The following is a 24,176-nucleotide window of genomic DNA, read 5'->3' on the forward strand; positions in this document are numbered from 1 at the left end:
ACAAGTCCGCATCTTGTACAGCAATTAACCACTAAGAATAATATATGCAGTGTATTATTTGTTGAAACTGTACTTCCGATTTGATTTGAAACGGTCTCATTGCTATATGTTTATCAATAAAACTGTAGAAAAAAAATAAAAAAAAAAAGACATATATTGATAGCAGACATTTATGGGCCAAATGAGAGATTCATAGAGGGTGATAGGATCTTAATACAAAGCTCATAGATATTTTAGTATAATGCTTTATTGGGTCATTTTCAACTATAAAGTCATGTCACCAAAACTTTCTGGCTAATTTTGAACTTGTACTCAAGTAATTGTTCAAGCTTTGCTTTTTTAATGAATTTTAAAGTGATACAGCAATTGATTTTAAACTTTTTTCCATGATACTTGTCTTGAAAACAATCCATTATAATAATCAAAGAAAAATGGTATTTATACATGATTCCTAATAGTGTTGATGTCAATAACCATATATATGTGCTTTAATCAGTATATGGAGAATATTGTACAGGATGAATCATTTACTTAAAATGATAATCGCTAAAGGGAAAACTATATTTTCTGTATATGCTGAAATGTAATGGATATTTCTTTGTGTCTTTCAGAGCATCCCGCGGGTGTTCAGTAAATTTTCAATCAAGGATGCTCGAAAGTCTTGCAATCAAAATAAAAACCGCTATGTTGACATCCTTCCTTGTAAGTGTTTATTAAGGCTTGAGTCTTTGTATCTTTAAGCTAACTGCTTGTCACTCATTATTTCACTCTTTTTTTGTGTTACATAGATGACTATAACCGTGTTGAACTCTCTGAAATAAATGGAGATACAGGGACAACCTATATAAATGCTAGCTATATCGATGTGAGTAAAAAAGATGAATCGTTTTATATCGTGTTTCATTGGAAATTTGGACTTTTCGTGTCTGTGCATGCCATTTGGTGCCTTTTTGACTTTACAACATTTTACAAATACATATGTTCCTGTCAGTCAGTGCTAGATAGAATGAAGTACTTTGTTGAGTATAAAATATAGATTAAATTGCAACATTCTACCCCCCAGTACACATTATCTGCTGGGAATTGGACAAGTGATCGATATGTGTGTCCTGTAGTAACTCTCTTGACAAGCACTATGTTCGCTATGTAAGTGAAAATGGAGGGCTAGTGCTCATAAGTTATCTTCCCCTTTATCACACAGTTAATGAAGATTTGGGTTCAGTTTCATCCCATGTCTGCTTGACCTCAGTTAAACTTCAGTTAACTCTGTTCCACAGTGGCCATCTTCACAGGCAGTGCCTGTCTGCAGAACACATTTTTATCCAAAAAGTGAAAATGTCTGTGACAATGAACTGAAATTTTATTTTTAAAGAATACAAAATAGTGATAGGGAGAAAAACAGTATTAGAAATCATACAAGATTTTTCTAAACAAAGTAATCGGAATTCAACAACAGTTGCTGTATTGCATGATGCTATCTTCAAATTAGTTGTTCAGATAAGCAGACATAAACATGTAAGAGTCATTTAGAGAAAAAAGTAAAGAAGTTATAAGAAATTCAAAACAGGAAAAAAGCACAGTAAAAAAATTTTAAGCATTAACTGCTCCTTTCAAAAGATGAGCAGAGATTGACAATAACAATTATCCAAGCTATTCTGCATATAAACCTAAATATGTTTTTTCCTTCTTTCATTTGTCCTTTTTCCTCATCCTAGTTTTTCCCTCCCATTGAACAATTTCTTTTCCTTTCACAGTATCTGTTGTACCTTTTAGATTTTCATTGCTCTTTCAGGAACCAAAATTTTAAGGATGTAGCTGTTGTTAGATAAGTAATGCTTCACATGAATTAATTTTAAATAATATAAACACATATACATATTTAAAAAAAACTTATTTAATCTGCCATTTTCTTAGTGTCTCCACTGACCAAAGAGATAACCTCTATTTTAGCTTATTTCTCCAGGTAGAATTTCTTTAGACATGCATAAATAAAAAAGACCAACTTTTGCTACCCTGCCTAATATTAAACTGCTAACACAATATTCACACTGCTCTGTATCTTGCTATATTTGCATACATAAATAACACACAGTGGTGGCTCAGTTCATGAACTTGAATCTTTCCACGGTTCTGCTCCCTAATTTAGTTGTACGAGAACCAAATCAAATTCATTGGTTACATTCTATGGTGTCCTTATGGGGAAATTGAACTTAGTTTTCATCCTGTATGGTTCGTGATCAAAATTGTAAAGAGAATTGAGTCTGTGTACCAAGGATATATATGTGTGCATATGTGGATATGTACCAAGGACATGTACCAAGTTTGTGTACCAAGGAATGTATGGTTACTTTGCTACCTTGATATATGAACCCAATTCTCTTTGCAATTCTGGTTGGCAATCAAATGGGACAAAATTTAAGTAAAATATGCTCTGTTTTCTTTACAGCTGTCTACTGAAATTACCCATATGTCTGTATCTTGAATCACTATAAAAAATAGGGATCAGCAAATGTTTCCTGTAAGAAGCAAGATAGTAAATTTTTTTGGCTTTGTAAACCAATCATCCCTTTCATGAATACTCTACTGCCTCTTGCGTAGACATGATATGACCTATCATGGCTAAGTTACAAAACTTGAGTTACAAATGCAGTCATACTTAATTTAGTCTACAGGCCTTAGACTGCTAACCCTGGTCCTAAAACGTTTTTGTATCTTTACATTTCTGTAGTCTACCTGAATTGAAGTATTTAATCCCTTTCTCCTCAGTGAGCATTGAATGTGGTTTCCAAATTTCTATTATCAAAAATGATGCAGTGAACTATTTTGATTCAGTTTTCTACAATGAGTTGAGATATACGCATAGCATAATTTTCTGAAAAATGGAGTTATGGGGACAAAGATCATCCACATTTTAAATTTTTAAAAATTTGAAATGGTCCCCTACATGGTTACAATTACAATTGCAATTTACAGTCAACCAACAACATATGAAAGTATTTATTTCCACACAGCATTGCCAAATGAATGTCATCAAAATACTCCTCTGACAATGAAATAGTGAAAAAAAAGTATGTCATGCTATTGTATAAATTAATTTGTAAATTAATCCCCAAAATTTCTTAAAGAAAAAACAATTGAAATGAAAAATTTTGTCATTTTTCTTGTTGCTGATCTGCTCGAATACATATACTTTTAGTGCATTGGAGTCAAGTTTCTCACTACAACTTTTATTTCCACAATGTGTTAGTTTTCTAGGTCTAACACAGCAAAGGATTATATGTTAATGGCTTAAAACAACAAAATGTATTTTCTCACTGTTGTAGGGATCAGAAAGCTGAAATTAATATATTTGTAAAGCCATGCTCCCTCTCAAGGTTCTGGGAGAAGCCTTCTTTACCTCTTCTTAGCTTCTGGGTCCTCCTGGCAGTCTTATGGCCAAGTTACTCCTAACTCTCCCCATCACATGGCTCACTTTCCTGTGTGTCTCTCTTTGACTGTGTCTGAATATCCTTCTTCTTTCATTTTTAAGGACAACATTTTTGGATGCAGGACCCATCCTCATCCAATATGACTCATTTTTTTTAATTTTTTTATTTTTATTTATTTATTTATTTTTTGTGGAACCAGGGATTGAACTCAGGCCCTTGCACTTGCCAGGGAAGCGCTTATTCCACTGAGCCATCTCCCCGGCCCCTCTATGACATCATTTTAACCCTTATCCCCACACTATTTCCAAATAAGATCACATCCTGAGGCACTGGGTCAAAATGTATTTTACTTAGTTTATGTAAAGTTGTAGACTATTTAGAAATGTTTTCTAGTTGCATTATTCATAAACTATTTATCTCCAACATTTGTGTACTAATGGTTAATGAAATTCCTTTTTTGAGACTTCTAATGATTTTTTGATGCTAAATTTTATTAACATCAATGATTATAATAACTTTTATGATAATTTATCATACATTTGCTATCATCACATTTACTGCCTTACATGTATATTAATTCACTTAAATATCATAGAAACTCTATGAAACATTAAAATTTTGCCAACAGAATCACGGCTAGGATTTCACCCCAAGCATTCTGACACTACAGATAGTCCTATTTTATTCCATAACCTTTCTACATAGTATGTAGAAGTTTTTTCACCAGTGACTGCCAATATTTGCAAATGCAACATCATAGTTCAAACAATAATTAGCGTAGTACACCAGGTCAAAGTCTTGAAGATGACTGCAACTTGCTTCATACAATGATCTCTACAGGCCTTCAAAATTAGCATTGGTCAAGCTTATTCTAATGTACAATGTCTTTTCTAAATGACAGTTTGTTCTCAAAAGCAAAGTACACAAGGGTGTGGGGTTCAATCCCCAGGCCTGCCATGCCAGCCCTGTCCTTGAGGCATACTAAGATGGCAATCGAGACTGGGCATGGTGGTGCACACCTGTAATCCCAGCTCTTGGGAGGCTATAAACAGGTGGATCACGGAGTCCTATCTAGTAGTGAGATCCTGAACACCCTGTAGACCATTCCCTAAAAATAAAATAAATAAATAAATAAATAAATAAATAAATAAATAGAAGCAAAGTAAATGAGAGCAGACCTGGGAGTGTTAGAGATTTTTCAAGGATTTAGATTCATTAATCTAAATTCTGGGGAATCATTTAGAGATTTTAATTCATTAAATCTGGGGAATCTTTTAGAGATTTTAGTGATACAAACAGTCCTCTGTGGCATGCCTGTCACCACTACTATTTGAGATAATCTCTTTAAAAACATGACTTACATTTCCTGTGTAAATACATATAGTAAGTATGGGATCATATTTTAATTATCTTTCCCCAATAGAGCTTGGAACCCTGGAAAGCATGATGCTTCAGTTTTTGGATAGGTACTTGGAATACTGTAGCCATTCAATAAGTACTTGTTGAAGCAATGAATATGACTAACACTGTCATGACTGTTACTAAGATTAATGAAATACTGGAGCTCATGTGTAAAATTTGTTTTAGGGACAAAGTTCTTCTCTTTCTCTGGAGCTTTTCTCATCATTAAATTTAAAGAGTAGGAGATAATTTTGGAAAAAATTAGCATATTTTGTCTGCTCTTGTGTTTCTTCTTTATCTTGGTAACAGAAGCAGAGACAGCAGACATTGTAGGAAATGAAACGAAAATTATTGCATCACTTAACTGAAATGACATAAAAGCACGATAGGGAATGAGTACTATGTTGCAACAGTAGTGAGGTAGAGATGCAAGCATGATCTCAGAGGGATTCATTGTTTAGAGAAATGGAGTAAAAACCCTAAAAGCAATTCTAAGGGTGGTAAGAAGGCAGCGGTGATCATGCTGGAAGGGCTGACAGGACACAACTATTGAAAATCGAGATTGCCCTTGTAAATTGCTATATGGTCCCAAATAAGGATGATGTCTAGCTTCTAAAATTGTTTGGGATAAACACCAAATACTTGTTAAAGTCATGAACTTCATTTGTAAATGCTATGGTGTTTGGCACAGTAAATGCCTGAGTACAAACTTCAAAAATCCTCTGAAGAATTAGCAAGTTCTAAGAGAAATCAGCAACCAAGAAAAGACAGATCTAAAGCAACTTCTGAATCACAGTTTTGCATATTATTGAACAACTGAGTATTCAGTGAATGATACTTCTTTGTGTACGTTTTCAACAGGGTTTCAAAGAACCCAGGAAATACATTGCAGCACAAGGTAATCTACTTGAGAGTTCAATATTATTTTTGAAAAATTATTTATAGCACTTTTAAGAAATAGTTCTTAACTGATCACTTTTCCCTCTTAGGACCCAGGGATGAAACTGTTGATGATTTCTGGAGGATGATCTGGGAACAGAAAGCCACAGTGATTGTCATGGTTACTAGATGTGAAGAAGGAAATAGGGTAGGCACAGAGAATGATTACAGGATAGAGAACGGCATTGGGAAAACAGCGCTGAGTTGAATTTCTAAAGGCTGCAAATGTGTGCTTTATTACTAAATATTTCTCAATTTTAATCAGTGCTAACACTTCATTTAAATTTTCATGCGAAAATTTTCTACATGTAGAAAAATGTACACATATATAAAGGTATAAATATATGTTTGTATACCAACTATTTAAATATTAGAACATTGCCTGTCACTTTTTAGTACTGTCAGAACTTCCACTTTTTAAAAACTTATTAGTACAACTTTGCAGTGCATACTGATTTTTACATTCAGTGTTGAGAATTGACATATGTATACAGCACATTTTCATTCTTTTACCCCTTCTGTCTATCCGCCCCTCTTTATTTTTCCAACTTCAGATTCATTTGTTTATCTTATCACACCTTATAAAGTTAATTATCATATATACAGAATGCTTACCTGACTAATAGGCCAAAGATTATATAAATATGTAAAATAATTATGTCAAGTGAACATTAATTTTTAGATACATTATCTGCACTTGGCTATAATACCTTTTGCTCTCTTTTCCTATTACCTTTTATTTTTCATATATGCTGAGTTTCACATAGGAAAAACCATGTAATATTTAAGTGTGTATGTCTGAGTTTCTATACTTAGTGTTATGGTCTCAAGATCTTCCTCCTTTATGGCAGAGTAGTTTCCATTGTGTAAATATATCATGTTTGCCCTCTCTGTTCATCTAGTGGTGGACATGTATGCTTCTTCCAAGACTTAGCCATTATGAACTTCCCTGCTATAAACATAGTTATGCGTACAATACCATGACATAATGTGTTTACATAACAAGAGGTCCTCTTGTAATGAGTCTTAGAAAGAGTAAGTGCCGCTCAGTCTCCCAGCCTGAACGAGACCATGAGCAGTGACCTCCTCTTTGTTGGCCTTGAACATGCTTGTTTCACTGTATTGCTGAGCCTGGGAAGACGATCCTTCTGGCAAGTAGCGTGAGAATCCGTCAGGACATATGAATAGGAAGCACTACATTGTGCGCACCATGGCTTCAGGTGTAACTGTGTTTAATGAAGAAATGTAGGTGTTTTGAGAATTTCAGATGAACAAAAGTTTAGGACTTTGTTTTTGAAAAGTGTGCAATAAAATTGTTTAAATGAAAAATTAGATTCATTAGTGACTTCTTAAAAATCCCAGAACAAGTGTGCAGCATACTGGCCCACGATGGAAGAAGGCAATCGGACTTTTGGAGATGTCACTGTGAAGATCAATGAGCACAAGAGATGCCCAGATTACATCATCCAGAAAATGAACATTGCAAATGTGAGTCTCTTTTATGATACAATTTTTGATTTTTTTGAATGAAAGTGTAATTGTTGAATATTTCAATGTAAGAAATTGAAATACGTATCAGATAATAATTATCAGTGATCTTTAGGAGGAAGAGCTGCCTCAGAACTGGGATATTATTTGTCAGGGTCAAATTTATATCATTCTTCTTGGCACATTTAACCCTGTCATATCGAAAACATCTGTTGTGGTAGGCTTTGAAGTGCTGAAGAAGATGGCTTTATGAAATGTGTTGAATAAATGGTTGAATTATTAAATGAATAAATAAATAGTCTGGGGTTACTGCTCTTAATCAACTCAGCGATTTCCTATTGGAAAATTGCAAGCAGTGTATTTGTTTTCTTGTTTTAAAATTTCTTTGTAAAGTTACCAATTCTGCCTTGTGAAAGCCTAAAGAATACAATGTTAACCACATAGTCAATCTAACTTTCTTCGTGTAAAAAATTGTATCAAGCAGAATAATTTTAAACAGCAGTGATAATGAGGATTAGTTGTTATCATTTTCATAAATACACTCCAGCCCCAACTGCCACTCATAGGCTCTCTTCTGAGGTGTATTTGTTTTTCTTTTTGTCATCTTTCTTTTGCAGCATGAAAGTTGCTAAGAGTTTCTACTATATTTACCTTGCGTACTCTACTGGTAAGTTAGTGCTTGCCGGGTAGTGCGTGCAAGTCTTGCATGATTTCTCAGCTAGTTATTCATGGAAAGGAAATTGCAGCCAGGGCTGGAATAACATACAGCATGCATGAGGAAAGACTTCAGAGCAGTTTACATTTGGATGAGGAATTTTTTGCGCTGGCATTTCCATGTACTTATTCATATTTTGTAGCTTGCTATGAAAAGAAAAAAGACTTCTCATATTTAATATTATCTCTCCTCTAGAAAAAAGAAAAAGGAACAGGAAGAGCGGTGACTCACATTCAGTTCATAAGCTGGCCAGACCACGGGGTACCTGAAGACTCTCATCTGCTTCTCAAACTGAGAAGGAGAGTGAACGCTTTCAGCAACTTCTTCAGTGGCCCCATCGTAGTGCACTGCAGGTAAAGATGAGGCCACAGGGTTGCTTGTACTACAGCAGACACAGAAATTTAAATGCCATGTGGTTTTGCTTGTATGAGACACCCACAATATAAATAAATTAAAGCATATAATGAAGGAGAAATGGCAGGAACCCAGAAGGGAAACTTTTTGTAATTGAAGAATGACAAGAAGAAAAGAAGGGAGACTGGGAGAGGAAACAAGGTAGAAAATGATGATATGATATAATATATACACATGTATCATTCATATACACACACACACACACAAGTTCTTCAAAAGAAACAAAATGTTACGTATGATCAACATATGCCGTTAACATGATTAAAAATAAAATTGAGACAGGAGGCCCACATTTATGGGTGTACTCAAATCTTTATACCTAGCTAGGTGTGGCCATAGTTCCAGCAATGTGGGTGGCTGAGGCAGGAAGGGAGCCCACATGTATATGCCCAGTTTGGGCAGCTTCGCAGCTCAGTGAGACTTTGGGTCAAAAATAAAGATAAAAAATGTCCAGGGATATAGCTAAGCATAAAGTCTCTGACTTCAGTCCTGAGTACACAACAGAGGAGAGGAGAGAAAGGGAGAGGACAGAGGAAAGCCAAGCCTTATAAGCTGGGCTAGTAGAACATTCTCCCCTTTGGCGATCTCGATTTTGAGAAGCAATTCACTAGTGGAAATATATTATATTTTAAAATAATTTTTATGATAAATTGACACTTGATAGTTGTCTGAGTTCATGGGGTTCATGTTACATTAAGAGAAACTTACATTCTGAACTCTGCTTCAATCTTGACCACTTTCCACTCACTTCCTTGTCCTGCTCAGGCCTCCAGTGGTTTGTTTGTTTGTTTGTTTTGCTAGTGCTGGTGTTGGGCGCACGGGCACATACATTGGAATCGATGCCATGCTGGAAGGTCTGGAAGCAGAGGGCCAAGTGGATGTGTACAGCTACGTGGTGAACCTCAGGCGACAGAGATGCCTCATGGTGCAAGTGGAGGTATGTTCCAACTCCTCGAGATTATCCTCACTTTGTCCTGAGCATGAAATCTTTAGGGGACAGTAATGATTTAAAGGGAATCTAAATTTTTCATAACTTTAAACAGTTGCATGAAAATAACTTTACCTGAATGTCTTAAAAGTTAAAAAATAGTCATACATTACCAGAATTACACATTAGGGTCTAAAAGTATGGTGGATGGAAGGTAACCATAAAACCTATTTTTAAAAATGAAATATCATTTACAAACACAAGACTGGGAAAAGAAATAACACAGAAAGCATATTTGACAACATTTCATAACAGTAAAATTGAGGAGCCACAATAAGAAGGTGACTAGTTTTTAGAAATACACTGCTGAGACTCAAATCCTGTGCCTTAAATCTTATTTCTCTGTATCTCTGGACAAGTTTGTAATCTCTCCATGCCTCAGCTGAGTCATCCATAAGACAGAGATAAAATAGGGCTTAACAGGTTTATAACAAAAAAGAAAATAAAAGTGAAGTGCTTGACAGGTTTGTGACACAGACAATGAGCCTGGTAATGGGGAGTGACAGTTATTATTGGAAATGTCTGTGATTGACCCAGCAAGAGGACACATATGTATTTACTCAAGGGAAGGACTTGTGAATGCGCATAAGTAGAAGCAGGTGCGAGCACATTCCTTGCACTCAATACTGTTAGCACAGCAAGGAATTGGAAACACTTTAAATCGGTATCAGTAGGCGAAGGGAAGAGTAGAATCAGACATGGGGACGGTGTACGTTAACGGCTATGCTGCAGTGGAAAGGCTGACCTGGGTCTCTATCTACCTGTATCTAGCTTGACTCTCAGATGAAAATAGGGCACTCGTAAGGTCAGCAAACAAAACATATGGGATATGATTTGTTCATCTTTACAAAAACTCCAAGTAGTGTAGAATGCTTTATGTTTGTAGATAAACAAATATTAGTATAGAAATATAAAATAGACTATTAAGTAAAATAAATGACCCTTTTTGAGGAAAATGTAAAATTAAGTAGAAAGATACAACCAACCTCAGGGAAATAGAGGTGGTAAAGAGGCTCATCAAATATAGATCATGTGCTTAAAAATATTGTATTCAATTATGATACTGTAAAAAGTTGGGAGTTGGTAAAGTTGGATTTGGTATATAAGATCTTCCTCAATAATTTTAAATTTTATTTTATTTTAATTTAATTTAATTTTATATGGGCACCGGAGACTGAATGCACTACCCTTGAGCTTGCCACACAGGCACTTAAGCCATTGAGCTATCTCCCGGGTCCAGTTTTCTCTATTTTAAAATGTTCTAGAAAACTATCAAGGTGAATCCTATAGAATATCAACTTGCTTTTTGCCGATATACTGTGAATTTTATTACAGATTTTATATTATTAGTTTCACTTGCAACTTTAGTAACAGACACTGAGGAGGAGAACAATGCTGCTTTTAAAAAACTTTAGGCATAAGATAAAAGATATGGAAAAGATCCTGGATACTCTACTGGGAAACTATTTTTTCCTAGAAGAAAAATGGAAACAGAATTTTCATACATTTTAAAAACTTGTGTGAGCCAACTTTTAGTATACTTATATGTTACAGTTATCAATCCTTTTCTTGCCCAAAATTGTCACAAAATAGAGGTTTGCATATTTTATTTAAATGTGACATGTGGAACTCCATGTTGTCAGCAGTTAATTATCTGTATTTTTCTCTAACGTCTTAGGCACAGTATATCCTGATCCATCAAGCTCTAGTGGAATACAACCAGTTTGGAGAAACAGAAGTGAATTTGGCTGACTTGCATTCACATTCATATCTGCATAATATGAAGAAAAGAGACCCACCTAGTGAGCCAGCTCCACTGGAGGCTGAATTCCAGGTAATGATGCTGGAGACAATAAGAACAGTGACTTTTTTTTCTCTACTTTAGGGAAGTCTAAAGGGTGTTCAGGGTCTCACTGCTAGACCAGATTCATAGTGACTTTCTCCTGTTTACAGTCTCCCAAGTACTGGGATCACAGGCACACCCTACCATGTCCAGTCCTAATCAGGGTCTCAGCACACCCTGGGGGCAGGGCCAGGACGGTAGGCCTGGGGATCAAAGCCCCAGCCCCTGAACCTGCTTGCAGGTGCTTTAATCTGCTGAGCTATTTGGCCAGCCCTAACACAGTGACTTACACAAAGTGCTGTTTTCTAGGTGTTTGCTAGGCATGTGTCACTGTTCTTGCATCTGGTCCTCAACATGGCCAAGAGAGCTCAGTTGAGGACTCCAAGACCCAGAGAGTTTGAGGGACATTCCTGAACCTGCATAGCTATTATGTAGGAGACTTGCTTATGGCCAGAGGTCTGTCTCTTTTGCTAACACTTTTAACACTTTCTCATTAAGCCGGTATAAATAAGCTGCCAAAATAATAGTATATAGCCATGAAATTGGTCCGCCATAGGCAATGTCGCATCTCACCTTTAAAAACTGCATCTGGTTTTAGTTTATAAAGGAAATAATTAGAGGAGTTTATGACTGCTTAGGAAGTTGAGCTGTCTGGAGCTACCAGACAGAAAGGAAAGGATAATAATGTGTGTCCCAACCTATTTATTAGGCAATTATTCTGACAGTTAACTGGAGATGTAGTTCACCATGATTCTGGACTGTTGGCATAACTATCCTCAAATTGTGACATTGTCAAGTTTTGTAATTTTTCTCTTCCACTTGTGATTTCCAGTTTATTGAGTCTTTCTATTAACTGCCAAACTGGCCGGTTCAGAGAGTTTCACTAGGCCAGGAATGCACTTTTAATTAGATACAGAACCATTTAATGTTTAGGATCAAAGTGGGGCTGAGGTGGGGGATGGAGGAGCAGCGAACAATAATCACCAAGCAGCTCAGTCTCTGGGAAAACTATACTTGTAGATGGAAGAATTGGCAGGGACATGATAGTCTTCAACAGAAGAGCATTTTGCTGTTGTTTTCTGTTTTCTTTCTTTTTGGTGTTTTAGCTGATGACTTTTACTATAATCAGTACACACCCTACAAAGCCGCATTTGCACTTACCCTATTCGGTGATGCTTGTGCATTGAAGATGAACATTCAAATGGATAGTCACTAAAAGAGAAATTTTTTTTAGCCAAAAAGATGTGATGCAGTTTCTGCTGTGCACCAGGTACAGTTCTAGACATGAGAGTCAAAATGATTTTGAGGTGGACGTGGTGGACATTAGGAGGAGTGTGGAAGAAGGCTCAAGCAACACTGTAACTGCCAGAAGCAGTACTATTACTCCATTGGAAGACACAGGAAGGGATGGCCAAACAACTCAGTGGATTAAAGTGCCTGCAAGCAGGTGCAGGGGCTGGGGGTTCCATACCCAGGCCTACCGCGCTGGCCCCACCCCTAGGACATGCTGAGATGGCAATTGAGACTGGGCATGGTGGCACGCACCTGTAATCCCAGCTCTTGGGAGGCTGAAAACAGGTGGATCACTACGAGTCCAATCTAGTAATGAGACCCTGTATATCCTCCTTGAATTACAAAAAGAAAAAAGAAGAAGACAAGAATATGGAAAATGAGGACAGAGATGCTGATATATTGGTAAATTAGGTGACCTTAAACTAAAGTAGTGCTTTTCTGATTACTTTAAGAATATATAGGGTTGTAGAGATAGCTCAGTGGTCTAAGTGCCTGCCTAGGCAAGTGCAAGTACCCAGGTTCAATCCCTGGTACCACATGCCGTGCCTGCCCCACCCCAGGTGCGCCAAGCGGGCCACCAAGACCAGGCATGGTGGTGCACACCTATAATCCCAGTGCTGGGGAAGCTGAAACAGTAAGATCAGTAAGAATCCAAGTCCGAGCTGCATAGTCAGACCCTGTATCAAATACACAATTTTTTTAAAGACTATATATCTATATCTGCATCTGTATCTTATCTATAGATACAGATGCAGAAATAGATATAGATATATATGATTAACACATGGTTATACATCTTTCAATGCTTGTATAAAGTGTGCAACGCATGGTCAGATCAGGGTAACTGGCATTGCATTACCACAACCCTGATTACTTTTCATTTCTCAAGAAAATGCAAGGCAAGATCACCAATTAAGAGCAGAGTGGCTCAGAAGTGTGTAGGGCCCAGCAAAGACTACACGTTAAGGAAAGGGAAAGAGTATGAAGTAGTTACCTCAAGGTAGGAGACCATGTAGGATTGCCCAAAATCATTGTTTGATAATTTGAAATTTATGATCATTAATTTAAAAATTATCATGAACTGAATGGACTCTTTTTCACAGAAATACTTCACTTTCTGAGGAGAGGGAGATCTCTCTGTTCATGCAGATGACTGGATTAATATCCTTTAGATTTTGTAAAATGACTAGATAACAGTAGGCAGAGGAAGGAGTTGAGAGTGTTCACATATGACTATAGTGGGGGATGGTAGCAGTGAACTTGCTGCATGAAAAGCATGCGTGAGAGTAGACCAGAATGCCGGCTGGGGCACCCTGTCAGGGCTGAAGGAACAAGAGGGATGATGCGCCTTGGGAGGACAGCACACCGTGAATGAAGCCCCAAGCCAAATGAAGTGGGGGTAGCCCTGAAGTTAGTGATACCTGACATTTTCAGGTGAAGAGGAGTAGATAAGAGTAGGTGCAGTGATACGGAGTAAAAATAGAAATCATTGGGGTTTTTTGAGGATACACTAAGCAAAAATGGCTTGCAAGTGGAAGCAAGGAGCAAGATGAATACGCAGCTCTTCTTCAGACCGTGATCTGGTTGGAATGAGAGGAAAAAGAGATAAATTGGGTTCTTGGTGTTGCCTTCAAAGCAAAGCAAGGCAAAGAAAGTTTTGGGGGACAAGGATTGGGACCTATGAAGATTTGCTGATATCAGGCCTTGGACACCAGAAGGCAGAGTGGGAGCCAGTGATTTGTGAGATGTAAAAGACGGAATTGCAGATACACCATGAAAGACTAAAAATCAGGCTTTGTACCTGCGCTGACAGGTGTAGAGTAGAGCTGTGGTGATAATGGACACAAGCAGCAATTGAACAGTGAAAAATCCTTTCCATCTCACAGGAGAGTGAATCATTAGTTTCGTTGTCATCCTGGGCATTGTGAGCTGGGAGCAGTGGCTATTGGGTGACAGCTCACAAAAGCATGAAGTGTTGTGGTGTTTTCCAAAGAAACTGGCCCTCCATATGACTCATGATGAAGTACACGTGGCTTGATATTCAGTGATAATTGTTTTCTTCATTCAGTTCATAACCATTAATTGGATTTAAGGCAGGTATCATATTTAATATGAAATAAGGCATACACACACACACACACACACACACACACACGTAAAATCCTGCTGAGTTTTACATGAGGAACTTTCTTGGAGAGAGAGAGAGAGAGAGAGAGAGAGAGAGAGAGAGAGAGAGAGAGACAGACAGACAGACAGACAGACACACACACACAGATCCATAATCCCATTTGAGTTCTTAGCATATCCTAAGAACTTCAACTGTGCTCACCTTCTTCAAAGTCCAAAAGAACTTCAGCTACCACCACCCTGGAGGTCAAGACTTTACATATGGACCCTTGTGGGACATTCATCCAAAACACAATAGATTGCAAGAGTTCAGGGACAGTGTGCCTCCTTCTGAAAATGGAGGAATTTAGTTTAGCCCAAGCGTGGAAAGACTTAAAAAGGGCTGAAGCTGGAGAGACAGTCAGTGCGATACCAGTAAAAACTTTTGCCTGACATTAAGGAAGCTTGCTATGTTCTAACAATGACCGGAAGCTGTTGAAGAGCTTAATAAGGATGGACAGCTTTTATTTTGTGTTTTAGCATGTTCAGTATTAGCAAAATTGAATAGAGGGTCCAGTTATAAAGTTATTGATATTTCCCAAGTGAGAAGTGAAGATGGGTTGGATTAAGTAGGAAGTAAGAAATTAAAAGAAACTGTGCTCTTTACCAGAAGACAAGATAGATTGTGGAGACTGATTCTTCTGAGTAAGGGGATAGTTACCCGGAACTGCTAAATTCGCAGTGTCAAGTCTTCCATGAGTGCTGTGTCTGTCGAGTACCCTCCTGATAACTCAAAATTATTCATTATTAATTTTTCAATATAAATAATACTTAACATTGATATAGTTATACAAGAATAAGATCCACTGTTTTGCCATCCAGGAGGTACTAGCAGCATATTTTGTTAAATAAATGTATGTTTTTATTTTCAACTTACCATGCCAGATATACTAAATGCCTGAAAAGATTAAGAGGAAAAAATCCACATTCAAACTTAAAATTGTGACTAGGAGTGTGTACAGATTTGACAAAAATTAACGATGTGTTTTTTCTATAGGGAGCATCCTATGCCACAATAATAAATTAAGCTAATATGAATTTAGACGTTAAAAGAGCTTTTAATTCTACTTTTCTCCCTCAGAGACTTCCTTCCTATAGAAGCTGGAGGACGCAGCACATCGGACATCAAGAGGAAAATAAAAAGAAAAACAGAAATTCTAATGTTATTCCGTGTATGTAGTTACCATTTAAATTTATTTACAACAGAAAGTGTTATGCTTTTTTGCATTTGTTTAATGTGATACACATAAATGGTTTTGAAGCGAAATCTCAACATTTGGTTGACAATAGAAAAGTCAACAAGCTACCTATATTTTAGTTATAATGAATTATTTGAGCCCTAGGCATTTTCGATGGACTTTGCTAGATAAACTATATTCAGTGTTTTCTTTCTACCAATTATGTCAGAAATGAGTTGTAAGAAAGGCAAAAGCTTTGAATCAGAGAGACAAAGGCCAAGTGTGTTTTACTTTTATTTCATTTTAGTATGAAAAAGTAATTGCCAAATGGCAAACATAATCCCTTATGGCTTCTCCTTATTCATTGTATCTGGAAGGCTGGAAGCCCATGGAAAACACTCTATAAATTATCAATCACCAAATTTAGCAGGTTGAATATGCACCATTTTCATGACTTAAGTTCTACTAATTAACAATATTCAAAAGATCATATCAGGCAGCATGGCATTTTTTTCAGCTGAACATACAAAAACTAGCATGGGTAAAATACAAGCCAAGCTAATAAACTAGACAACCAAGTAATTCAAATCAGTGCATGGCTGACCTAGTTAATTTAATTTCTACATAAGTCCTTATTAATATAGTTAAAATACAGAATTGATAGTAATGCAGTTAAACAGATCATTTGTCCAGGTTATTATAAATTTAAGACATTGAAAAATAAGGAGGAATTGTAGATTAAATAATTTTTTTGATGAAATAATAATATGAGATTCCTATTTAACAAAGACTGTTAATGTCAATAGGATATAAATGAGAAACAAAAATTTAAGCTATGAATTTTTTAACTTTTACCAGACAGAATGATGATATTCCATGGAATCTAAAATATCAAAGATTGATAACCATATGGAACATCACTTAAATATTTGATATTTTTTTCACTTTGGGACTTTACTTAAATGTCTTGAAATAGCTTGTTAATCAAAGTACTAAATTTTAGGGAATATTTCATTGCATCTAGATCAATATTTTTAATTTTAAATTTCTTTTTAATTCCTGTCAGTCATGTCAAAATTTGATTATCTTTATTTTTAATTTTTTGATGGTGCTGAGAATTGAACCACATGAATGTGCTAAGCACGTGCTTTACATCCCAACTCTTATTAGTGCTAAAGAAGGATTCACTACTCATTTATTTTCTACAGACGACTTTAACAGAGTGACACTTAAACATGAATTGGAAATGAGCAAGGAGAGTGAGCATGATTCCGATGCATCATCTGATGACGACAGTGATTCAGAAGAAACAAGCAAATATATCAATGCATCTTTCATAATGGTATTTATATTTCCCTAACCCAGAATAGGATCATATTATCATTTACTGTGCTACTCACTTCTCCATTGCTGGGGTAGAATGCCTGCCAAACACAAAGTGAAGAGAAGAGGTTTATTTTGGCTCACAGTTTCAGAGCATTCAATTCTTGGCTGGCCAGTGCCAAGGCAGAAATGGCATGGTGGAAGGGTGGCAGAGGACGCTGACCAAGGTGAGCAGGGAGCAGAGAGCAGGAGAAGAGACAGATGTGCATCCTTTAAGGCATGCACATCTCTGCCTGGGCCTTACCTCCTGACAGCGCATTCTGCTATAGATTCATCAACAAAGCAATCCCACGAGGTGTATAGTGGCTCCCAGATTCAATCACCTTCCAAAAACCCCATCTGTACAGAAAAGTTTTGAAGACATTTTAGAACTAAACCATAATAGTTATATTTTATGATAAATGGGCCTGTAATCATATTCGTTTTAAGAATAAAATTTGACCAAAGACAAATATATAAAAACTTTTGACTCAGATACCAAACTTGGTAAAAACAAACCCAAATGTATGTATGTATTTTTATAATTAAAAAAGTTTCACTCGGTTCAACTGACCTATTAAGTAAATGTTCATGATACATCTTTTTAGTTGTTGTTTGATAGAGCGTCTCTCTACGCAGCTCTGATGCATAGTAATCCTCATGTCTCAGCCTCCCCAGCACTGGGATTACAAGTATACACCATCATGTCTGGTTTTGGTGGCCAGCAGTGTGTGCCTGGGGTTTTGGGGCTGGCACTGCATGCGGTACGAGGGATCCAACTCAGGATCTTGTGCTTGCCAGGCAGGCACTTATGTTGCTGAGCTATCTCCTCAGCCTATACCTTTTTAAAACTAAGTTAAAAATTCAAACGAAGTGTTCCACAAAAATTCTGGATTTCTTAATCTTGAGTCTGTTATTTATTAAGATTTATTATTTGCGTCAATATAGTTAGATTTATTTTCTTGGACATAAGACTCTTATCATATTTCTGCAACAACATTAATGTCAGACTAAGTGACTTTTTCCCAACTGTTATATTAAGTATGTACAATTCTCTGAACAGTAATAACAAAGTCTCCCTTTTATTATTTTGAAAGAGTTACTGGAAACCAGAAATGATGATTGCTGCTCAAGGACCACTGAGAGAGACTGTTGGTGACTTCTGGCAGATGGTCTTCCAAAGAAAAGTCAAAGTCATTGTCATGTTGACAGAGCTGAAGCATGGCGACCAGGTTTGCACTTTAGAGAGGCTTTTTAAAAAAAAATGTTATAAAATGTCCTTCTCCCTTAGTGGATTGCTTGCTTGATTGTTCTGCCGACATCACTTTGATCACTCTGTCATGCAGTCTCTTTGCTTAGCCTAGTTGCTTTGCAAACTCTTCCTGACTTCTATTATCTTGTTTGATTCTGGCATCCTTCAGGGCTGCCCCCTCTCCAGTCTCACACACTACTTTCAGATTATCCAACGTGCAGCAATTCCAGTTTTATAACAAGCAGCTACTGTATTTTCTAATTTTAGAGGTAAAATCTAAACTCACTGACATTTTAAAAGATCAAACAGCATCAAGACTTGGTATGTTGTTCAGTTGGTTTTATGTTTTTGTTCTGTTTAACTTCCTCCCACTTTTATGTTTTCAATATTCTTTGTACTGGTAAGTTTATAGATTGAGCTCAGCACGCAAGTTTGCCTGCTCAGCAGTTCAGTCTTAATTTCATAACATTCCATATACCTAAGTGTGTCCTCTCTTCTCTTTATCCTATTTGTTAGCAAGATAATATACTGGAAGCAATTAAAAATATTCTTCTTTCTTAGTTCATAGGTAATATTTGTAGCCATGAAACACACATGAACACATATACACACACAATAATTATTTTGACCATTCTTTAAAATCTCACTAGAGGTGGATAATCTATCACTTTTCAGGTTTACTTACTTAATTAATTTATTTTTATTTTTATTTTTATTTTATGGAGCGGGGGTGATACTGGAAGGACCTTGCATTTGCATTTGCTATTGCACTGAGCTATAACCCTGGCCCACACTGAGTTTTTCTTAGCAACTACCATGTTCTTTGGTGTATCTTATCTCAAGACTTAGCCAAAAAAATGTTTCTAAACAATGATACATGCCAGTTTTCCTTCACTTGGACAAAATACTTGCCATACAAAAGTTAAAGGAGAGGTTTATTTTGGATTTATGGTTTCAGAGGTTTCCATCCATGTTTGGCCAGCTCTCAGGCAGAAGCATCATGGTGGCAGAAGCCTGCTAATGTCATGGCAGCCAGGCAGCAGAGCTATGACAAACGGGGCAGAGAGGCTGATGAGGGGGCCAGGTACCAGCTCTGGACCCCAAAGCCTCTCCCTCATGACCTACTCAGACACAGTCAGAACTGTGCTTTACTACATCTCTCAAGCTGATCAAGTTTGCAATCAAGATCAACTGCCACAGTGCAGTAAAATTTATATATTTTTCTCTCCCTTTCTGTCTCTCTTTATATTTCTCTCTCTCTATCCCGCCAACCCCATGTGTCTCCTGCTCTGGTACATAGGAAGTTATTAAAATTTTTGCTTTTAAAACAAGGAATATTATCACATATCCAGCTTTGACTTCTAGCCATGTTTCTCTTACCTAAAATGGGAAAGTCAAGAAACAGAATGACAGTATAGGCAGGAATGTCCAACACTGTCATCAACCTTGCGTCAGTGCTAACTGTGGAGAGTAGGGTGCAGAGGGAGAACACTCTTTTGTGATTCATGTACACTCCATTGTGAGTTTTTACTTGGATATTCTATCCACGTAGATGCATCTGGTGTAGGTCATTAGCACAGAGAAATACTTGCAAGTGTGAAGCCCTCTTCCTCAAGGACCAGTGGAGGGACAGTGTGCCAGAGTTATTGGAGATGTATAACTAATAGAAACTCAATTTATAGATTACAAGCAACTGATGATCATTGTATGGGAGGAAGGAATAAATCAAAAAGACATATGAGAAGACAGAGTTCAATTATTCCTAGGTTTCTTTCACTTACACAATGATATATCAGGTTAAGTGGGTGTCTACCATACTTGCCATAGATTTTAATTTGTATGAGCAGGTTTCATTTTAATTTTTTTGTTGTTATGATGTATTTGATACAAGATCTCACTACACAGCTCAGACTACAGTGATCCTCCTGTTTTCAGCCTCCTCAGAGCTGGGATTACAGGCATGCACCACCATGCCTAGTCTCAGTGACCCACACAGCACACCTGGTGGCAGGGCTGGCACCGCATGTGATACCTGAGATTGAACCCCAGTCCCTGTTCTTGCCACAAAGGTGCTTAGTCTGCTGAGCTATCTCAACAGCCCCAACTTTCATTTTAAAATATAAATAATAATTTCTATGTAATAGAAAGTAGGATAGTAAATAAAAGGACAAACAGTTTTCATGAATGTTTTATATAGTAAACAAAAGTTTTGTACAAGTTGCTTAACCATGTTCTCTGTTGTCTAGGAAATCTGTGCTCAGTACTGGGGTGAAGGGAAACAAACATACGGAGACTTAGAGATTGACATCAAAGACACAAATATATCTCCAATGTACACTGTCCGTGAATTTGAACTGAGAAACTCCAAGGTAAAAAACAAAACAAAACAAAAAAACTACATACACATAGTTTTGTGAATATTTATTTTTTGTAAGTAATCTTTTAACACATAAAATATCTTATGTAAGCAAAGCCGCCATCTATATTATGGTACACAAAAGCCAAAATATTTGAATGAGTACAATTGTGAAGAGTATCTAGCTATCAGTCCGCAAACTTGACTGAACCTCACTTCAGCTAATGTTCTATTCACTTCTCATTTTAGAGGAAAGATGCCCGAACTGTGTACCAGTACCAATATACTAACTGGAGTGTGGGCCAGCTCCCTGCAGAAACCAAAGAGTTAGTTTCAATGATTCAGAGCCTTAAACAGAAACTTCCCAAAAAGACTTTCACTGAAGGGAATAAGTGTCACAAGAGTGTACCTCTCCTAGTTCACTGCAGGTGGGTAGTACTTATAGGACATGCTTTAAAATCATAATGCTTGACTTTTTGCTTGATATTTGTTGTAAATTTATCATGGCAGCTTAGTTGTTTTTCCTCTTGCTGGGACAAAATATTTCACAACTATAAGTGATAAGAGAAAAGGTTTATTTTAACTCAGGTTGTAGAAGTTTCAGCTGGTTTTAAGGCAGAGTGGCATGACAGAGGGCTATCACAGAAGAGAAATTGTTCTTGGCATAGCAGATAGAAGGCAGCAAACAGAAAACACAGAATCAAGTCTTCCTTTTCTTTTTATCCCATTCAGGCTACAAGCCTATTGAGTGATGTCAGCCACACCTAGGGTATGCCTTGCCATTGTTCACACCCAGAGCTATAATGATTGGTGGACTAATTTAGTACCATTGAGCCTTGATCTCAGTAGCACCTCCTTAGTCCACATTCATACATCCTAAATCTAGCCACCTTCAGGAAGTCCCAACTATCTAGGGAGGATATCTAGATATGAACCATAACGTTTGGTCTATAAAGCATGTGACTACAGTGGAAACCTGTTATGGAGTCACTATGTTAGTTATACTATCACAGTATAATACTGATAAAAGTATAACAGAAATAGTTACTTTTTATTTCAGTAACTTTACGCTGTGACTTTAGTGCTAAATGTCTTGTCAACTTTGATTTCTCAGTATCTAATACTAAACCAAGAATATCACCATGGGGTAAATGGACAAATGAATACATGAAAGTATGGATGAACAAATATGTGGATGGATTGCATCAAATGAATGCTTATACTAGTACCCTCCTGTTTTATCATAGTATCTTTGTAGTATGATTTAAAGTCAGGGACTGTGATGCCTCATGACTTTCCTTTGTTGCCCAAAATTGTTTTTGCTATTCTAGGCCTCTTCAGGTTCCAAGTAAATTTTAGGATTGTTTTCTCTAACTCAGTGAGGTATGCTATTGGTATTTGGATGATATTGGGATCAATATTACTTTAATACAGTACAATAATTTTGAGAGCATGGCCATATTCACTATGTTGATTCTTCCTACTCATGAACAAGGGATATCTTTCTATATTATGATGTCCTCTTTAATTTCCTTTTTCAGAGAATTGTAGTTTTAAGTGTAGAGATCTTTTACAATATTAGATTGATTCCTAAGTGTTGCTTTCTTTTGATGCTATTATGAAAGATGTTGTTTCTCTAATTTCTTTCTCAGAGAGTTTGTTATTTGTGTATAGGAATACTATCAATTTTTGAGTGTTGACTTTGTATCCAGATACAATTCAATTATGTTATTTATTAAATCTAGAAGTTTTTTTGATAGAGTTTTGTGGAGTCTTCTATACTTTATCATGTCATCTACACACAGTGAGTATTTCACTTCTTACTTTCCTATCATTATTCTTTTTATTTATTTTTCTTGCCTGATTGCTCTGGCTGATGTTTCTAGAACTGTATGAGTTTTCAACATCTATTGCAATGATCATGTGATTTTTTTTCCTTTGGCTCTACTGATACGGTATACTACATTAATAAATTTGTATATGTTGAGCTAGTCCTGCATACTTTTGACGAATCATACTTGGTCATGGTGTATAATTGTCTTGATAATTTGCTGCATTCTGTTTGCCAGTATCTTACTGAGGATTTTTGCATCAGTGTTCATTGGGAAATTGGTTTGTGGATCTCTTTTTGGTTAGATCTTTCTCCAGTTTTGTTTTCAGAGTTATACTTGCTTTAAGGAAGGACTTTGGGAATATTGCTTTCATTTCAATTTCACTAAAGAGTTTGAGAAGTAATGGTATTAGATCTCTGACTTTCTAAGAGAATTCAGGGTGGAATCCATTGATCCTGGGCTTTTCTTTGTTGGCAAGTTTTTAATTGCATCTTAAATTTCATCAATTAATATTGGCTTATTTCAACTTTTTATATCTTCTTAATTCAGCTTTTGTAATTAATATATATCAAACAATGTCTCAATTTTTTCTACGTTTTTCCAACTTATTAGAATAAAGATTCTTGAGGTAGGTATTTGAGAGAATCATCTTCTGGATTTCTGCAGGAACTGTTGTGATTTCACTCCTAATTTCGTGGATTTGTGTCTTTACTGTATTTGATAAGATCTGCTAAGAGTTTATCGATTATATCTCATCAAAGAATTAAGTCTTTAATTAATTCATCCTTTGACTTGCTTTATTCAAAATTGCATTAATTTCTGCTCTAATCTTTATAATTTCTTCCCTTATATGAGCTTTGGGCTTGACTTGCTGTGCTTTTTCTTAAAGCTTAAGATTCTACATGAAGTAATTTATTTGAGCTTGCTGTCTTTTCCTGATAGGAGTTTTCACCACTATAAAATTCTCTTGTAGGACTGCTTTCATTGTGTTCTGGTATGTTGTATTGTCATTATCATTTTTTTTGTAGAAAGTATTTAATTTCTTCTTTAATTTAATCGGTGACTCATTGGTTATTCATGAGAATGTTATTTAATTTCAAAGGGTTTATGAAGTTCATGTGATTTCTACTGCAGTTAATTTCCAATTTTATTACACTATAGTCTGATAATGTGCATGGGAGAATTTTATTTCCTTTGCATTTACTTAAGCATTTTCAATAAGCTAAAATATGGTCTGTTTTAGACAATGTCCCATGAATAGGTGAAACAAATGTACATTCTGCTGTTCTGGAGTAGAACATCATAGATATCTGCTAAGTCCATTTGTTTGCGTGCATTATCCAGTTTAGATATAAATTTTTGTCTAGTTGATCTATTTTTTTTTAAGTGGGACAGTTATTAATACATTGCATGTTGTTTTCTTTAGAGTAGTTATTTATATTTCAATATGCAGACATATCTTGTCTAAATACTATTAGTACAAATCTTTCTTCTAATTGAACTAAGTAAATGTAGCTGTAT

General features: G+C 36.3%; 1 protein-coding gene across 1 annotated transcript in view; it reads left to right on the forward strand.

Annotated features, from left to right (window-relative positions):
• Ptprc (protein tyrosine phosphatase, receptor type C) overlaps positions 1-24,176 on the forward strand; it is a 145,088-nt gene that overhangs the window by 105,167 nt on the left and 15,745 nt on the right. The window contains exons 17-29 of the mRNA XM_023707392.1: positions 598-702; positions 789-865; positions 5,691-5,727; positions 5,819-5,916; positions 7,131-7,256; positions 8,167-8,324; positions 9,187-9,322; positions 11,052-11,207; positions 15,757-15,847; positions 17,062-17,195; positions 18,313-18,447; positions 20,714-20,836; positions 21,073-21,251. Of these exons, the coding sequence (XP_023563160.1) occupies positions 598-702; positions 789-865; positions 5,691-5,727; positions 5,819-5,916; positions 7,131-7,256; positions 8,167-8,324; positions 9,187-9,322; positions 11,052-11,207; positions 15,757-15,847; positions 17,062-17,195; positions 18,313-18,447; positions 20,714-20,836; positions 21,073-21,251 (1,555 nt within the window). The remainder of the gene's footprint in view (positions 1-597; positions 703-788; positions 866-5,690; positions 5,728-5,818; positions 5,917-7,130; positions 7,257-8,166; positions 8,325-9,186; positions 9,323-11,051; positions 11,208-15,756; positions 15,848-17,061; positions 17,196-18,312; positions 18,448-20,713; positions 20,837-21,072; positions 21,252-24,176) is intronic.

The sequence above is a fragment of the Octodon degus genome, unplaced genomic scaffold, assembly GCF_000260255.1.
Source record: "Octodon degus isolate 3935 unplaced genomic scaffold, OctDeg1.0 scaffold00009, whole genome shotgun sequence".
Lineage (NCBI taxonomy): Eukaryota > Metazoa > Chordata > Mammalia > Rodentia > Octodontidae > Octodon > Octodon degus.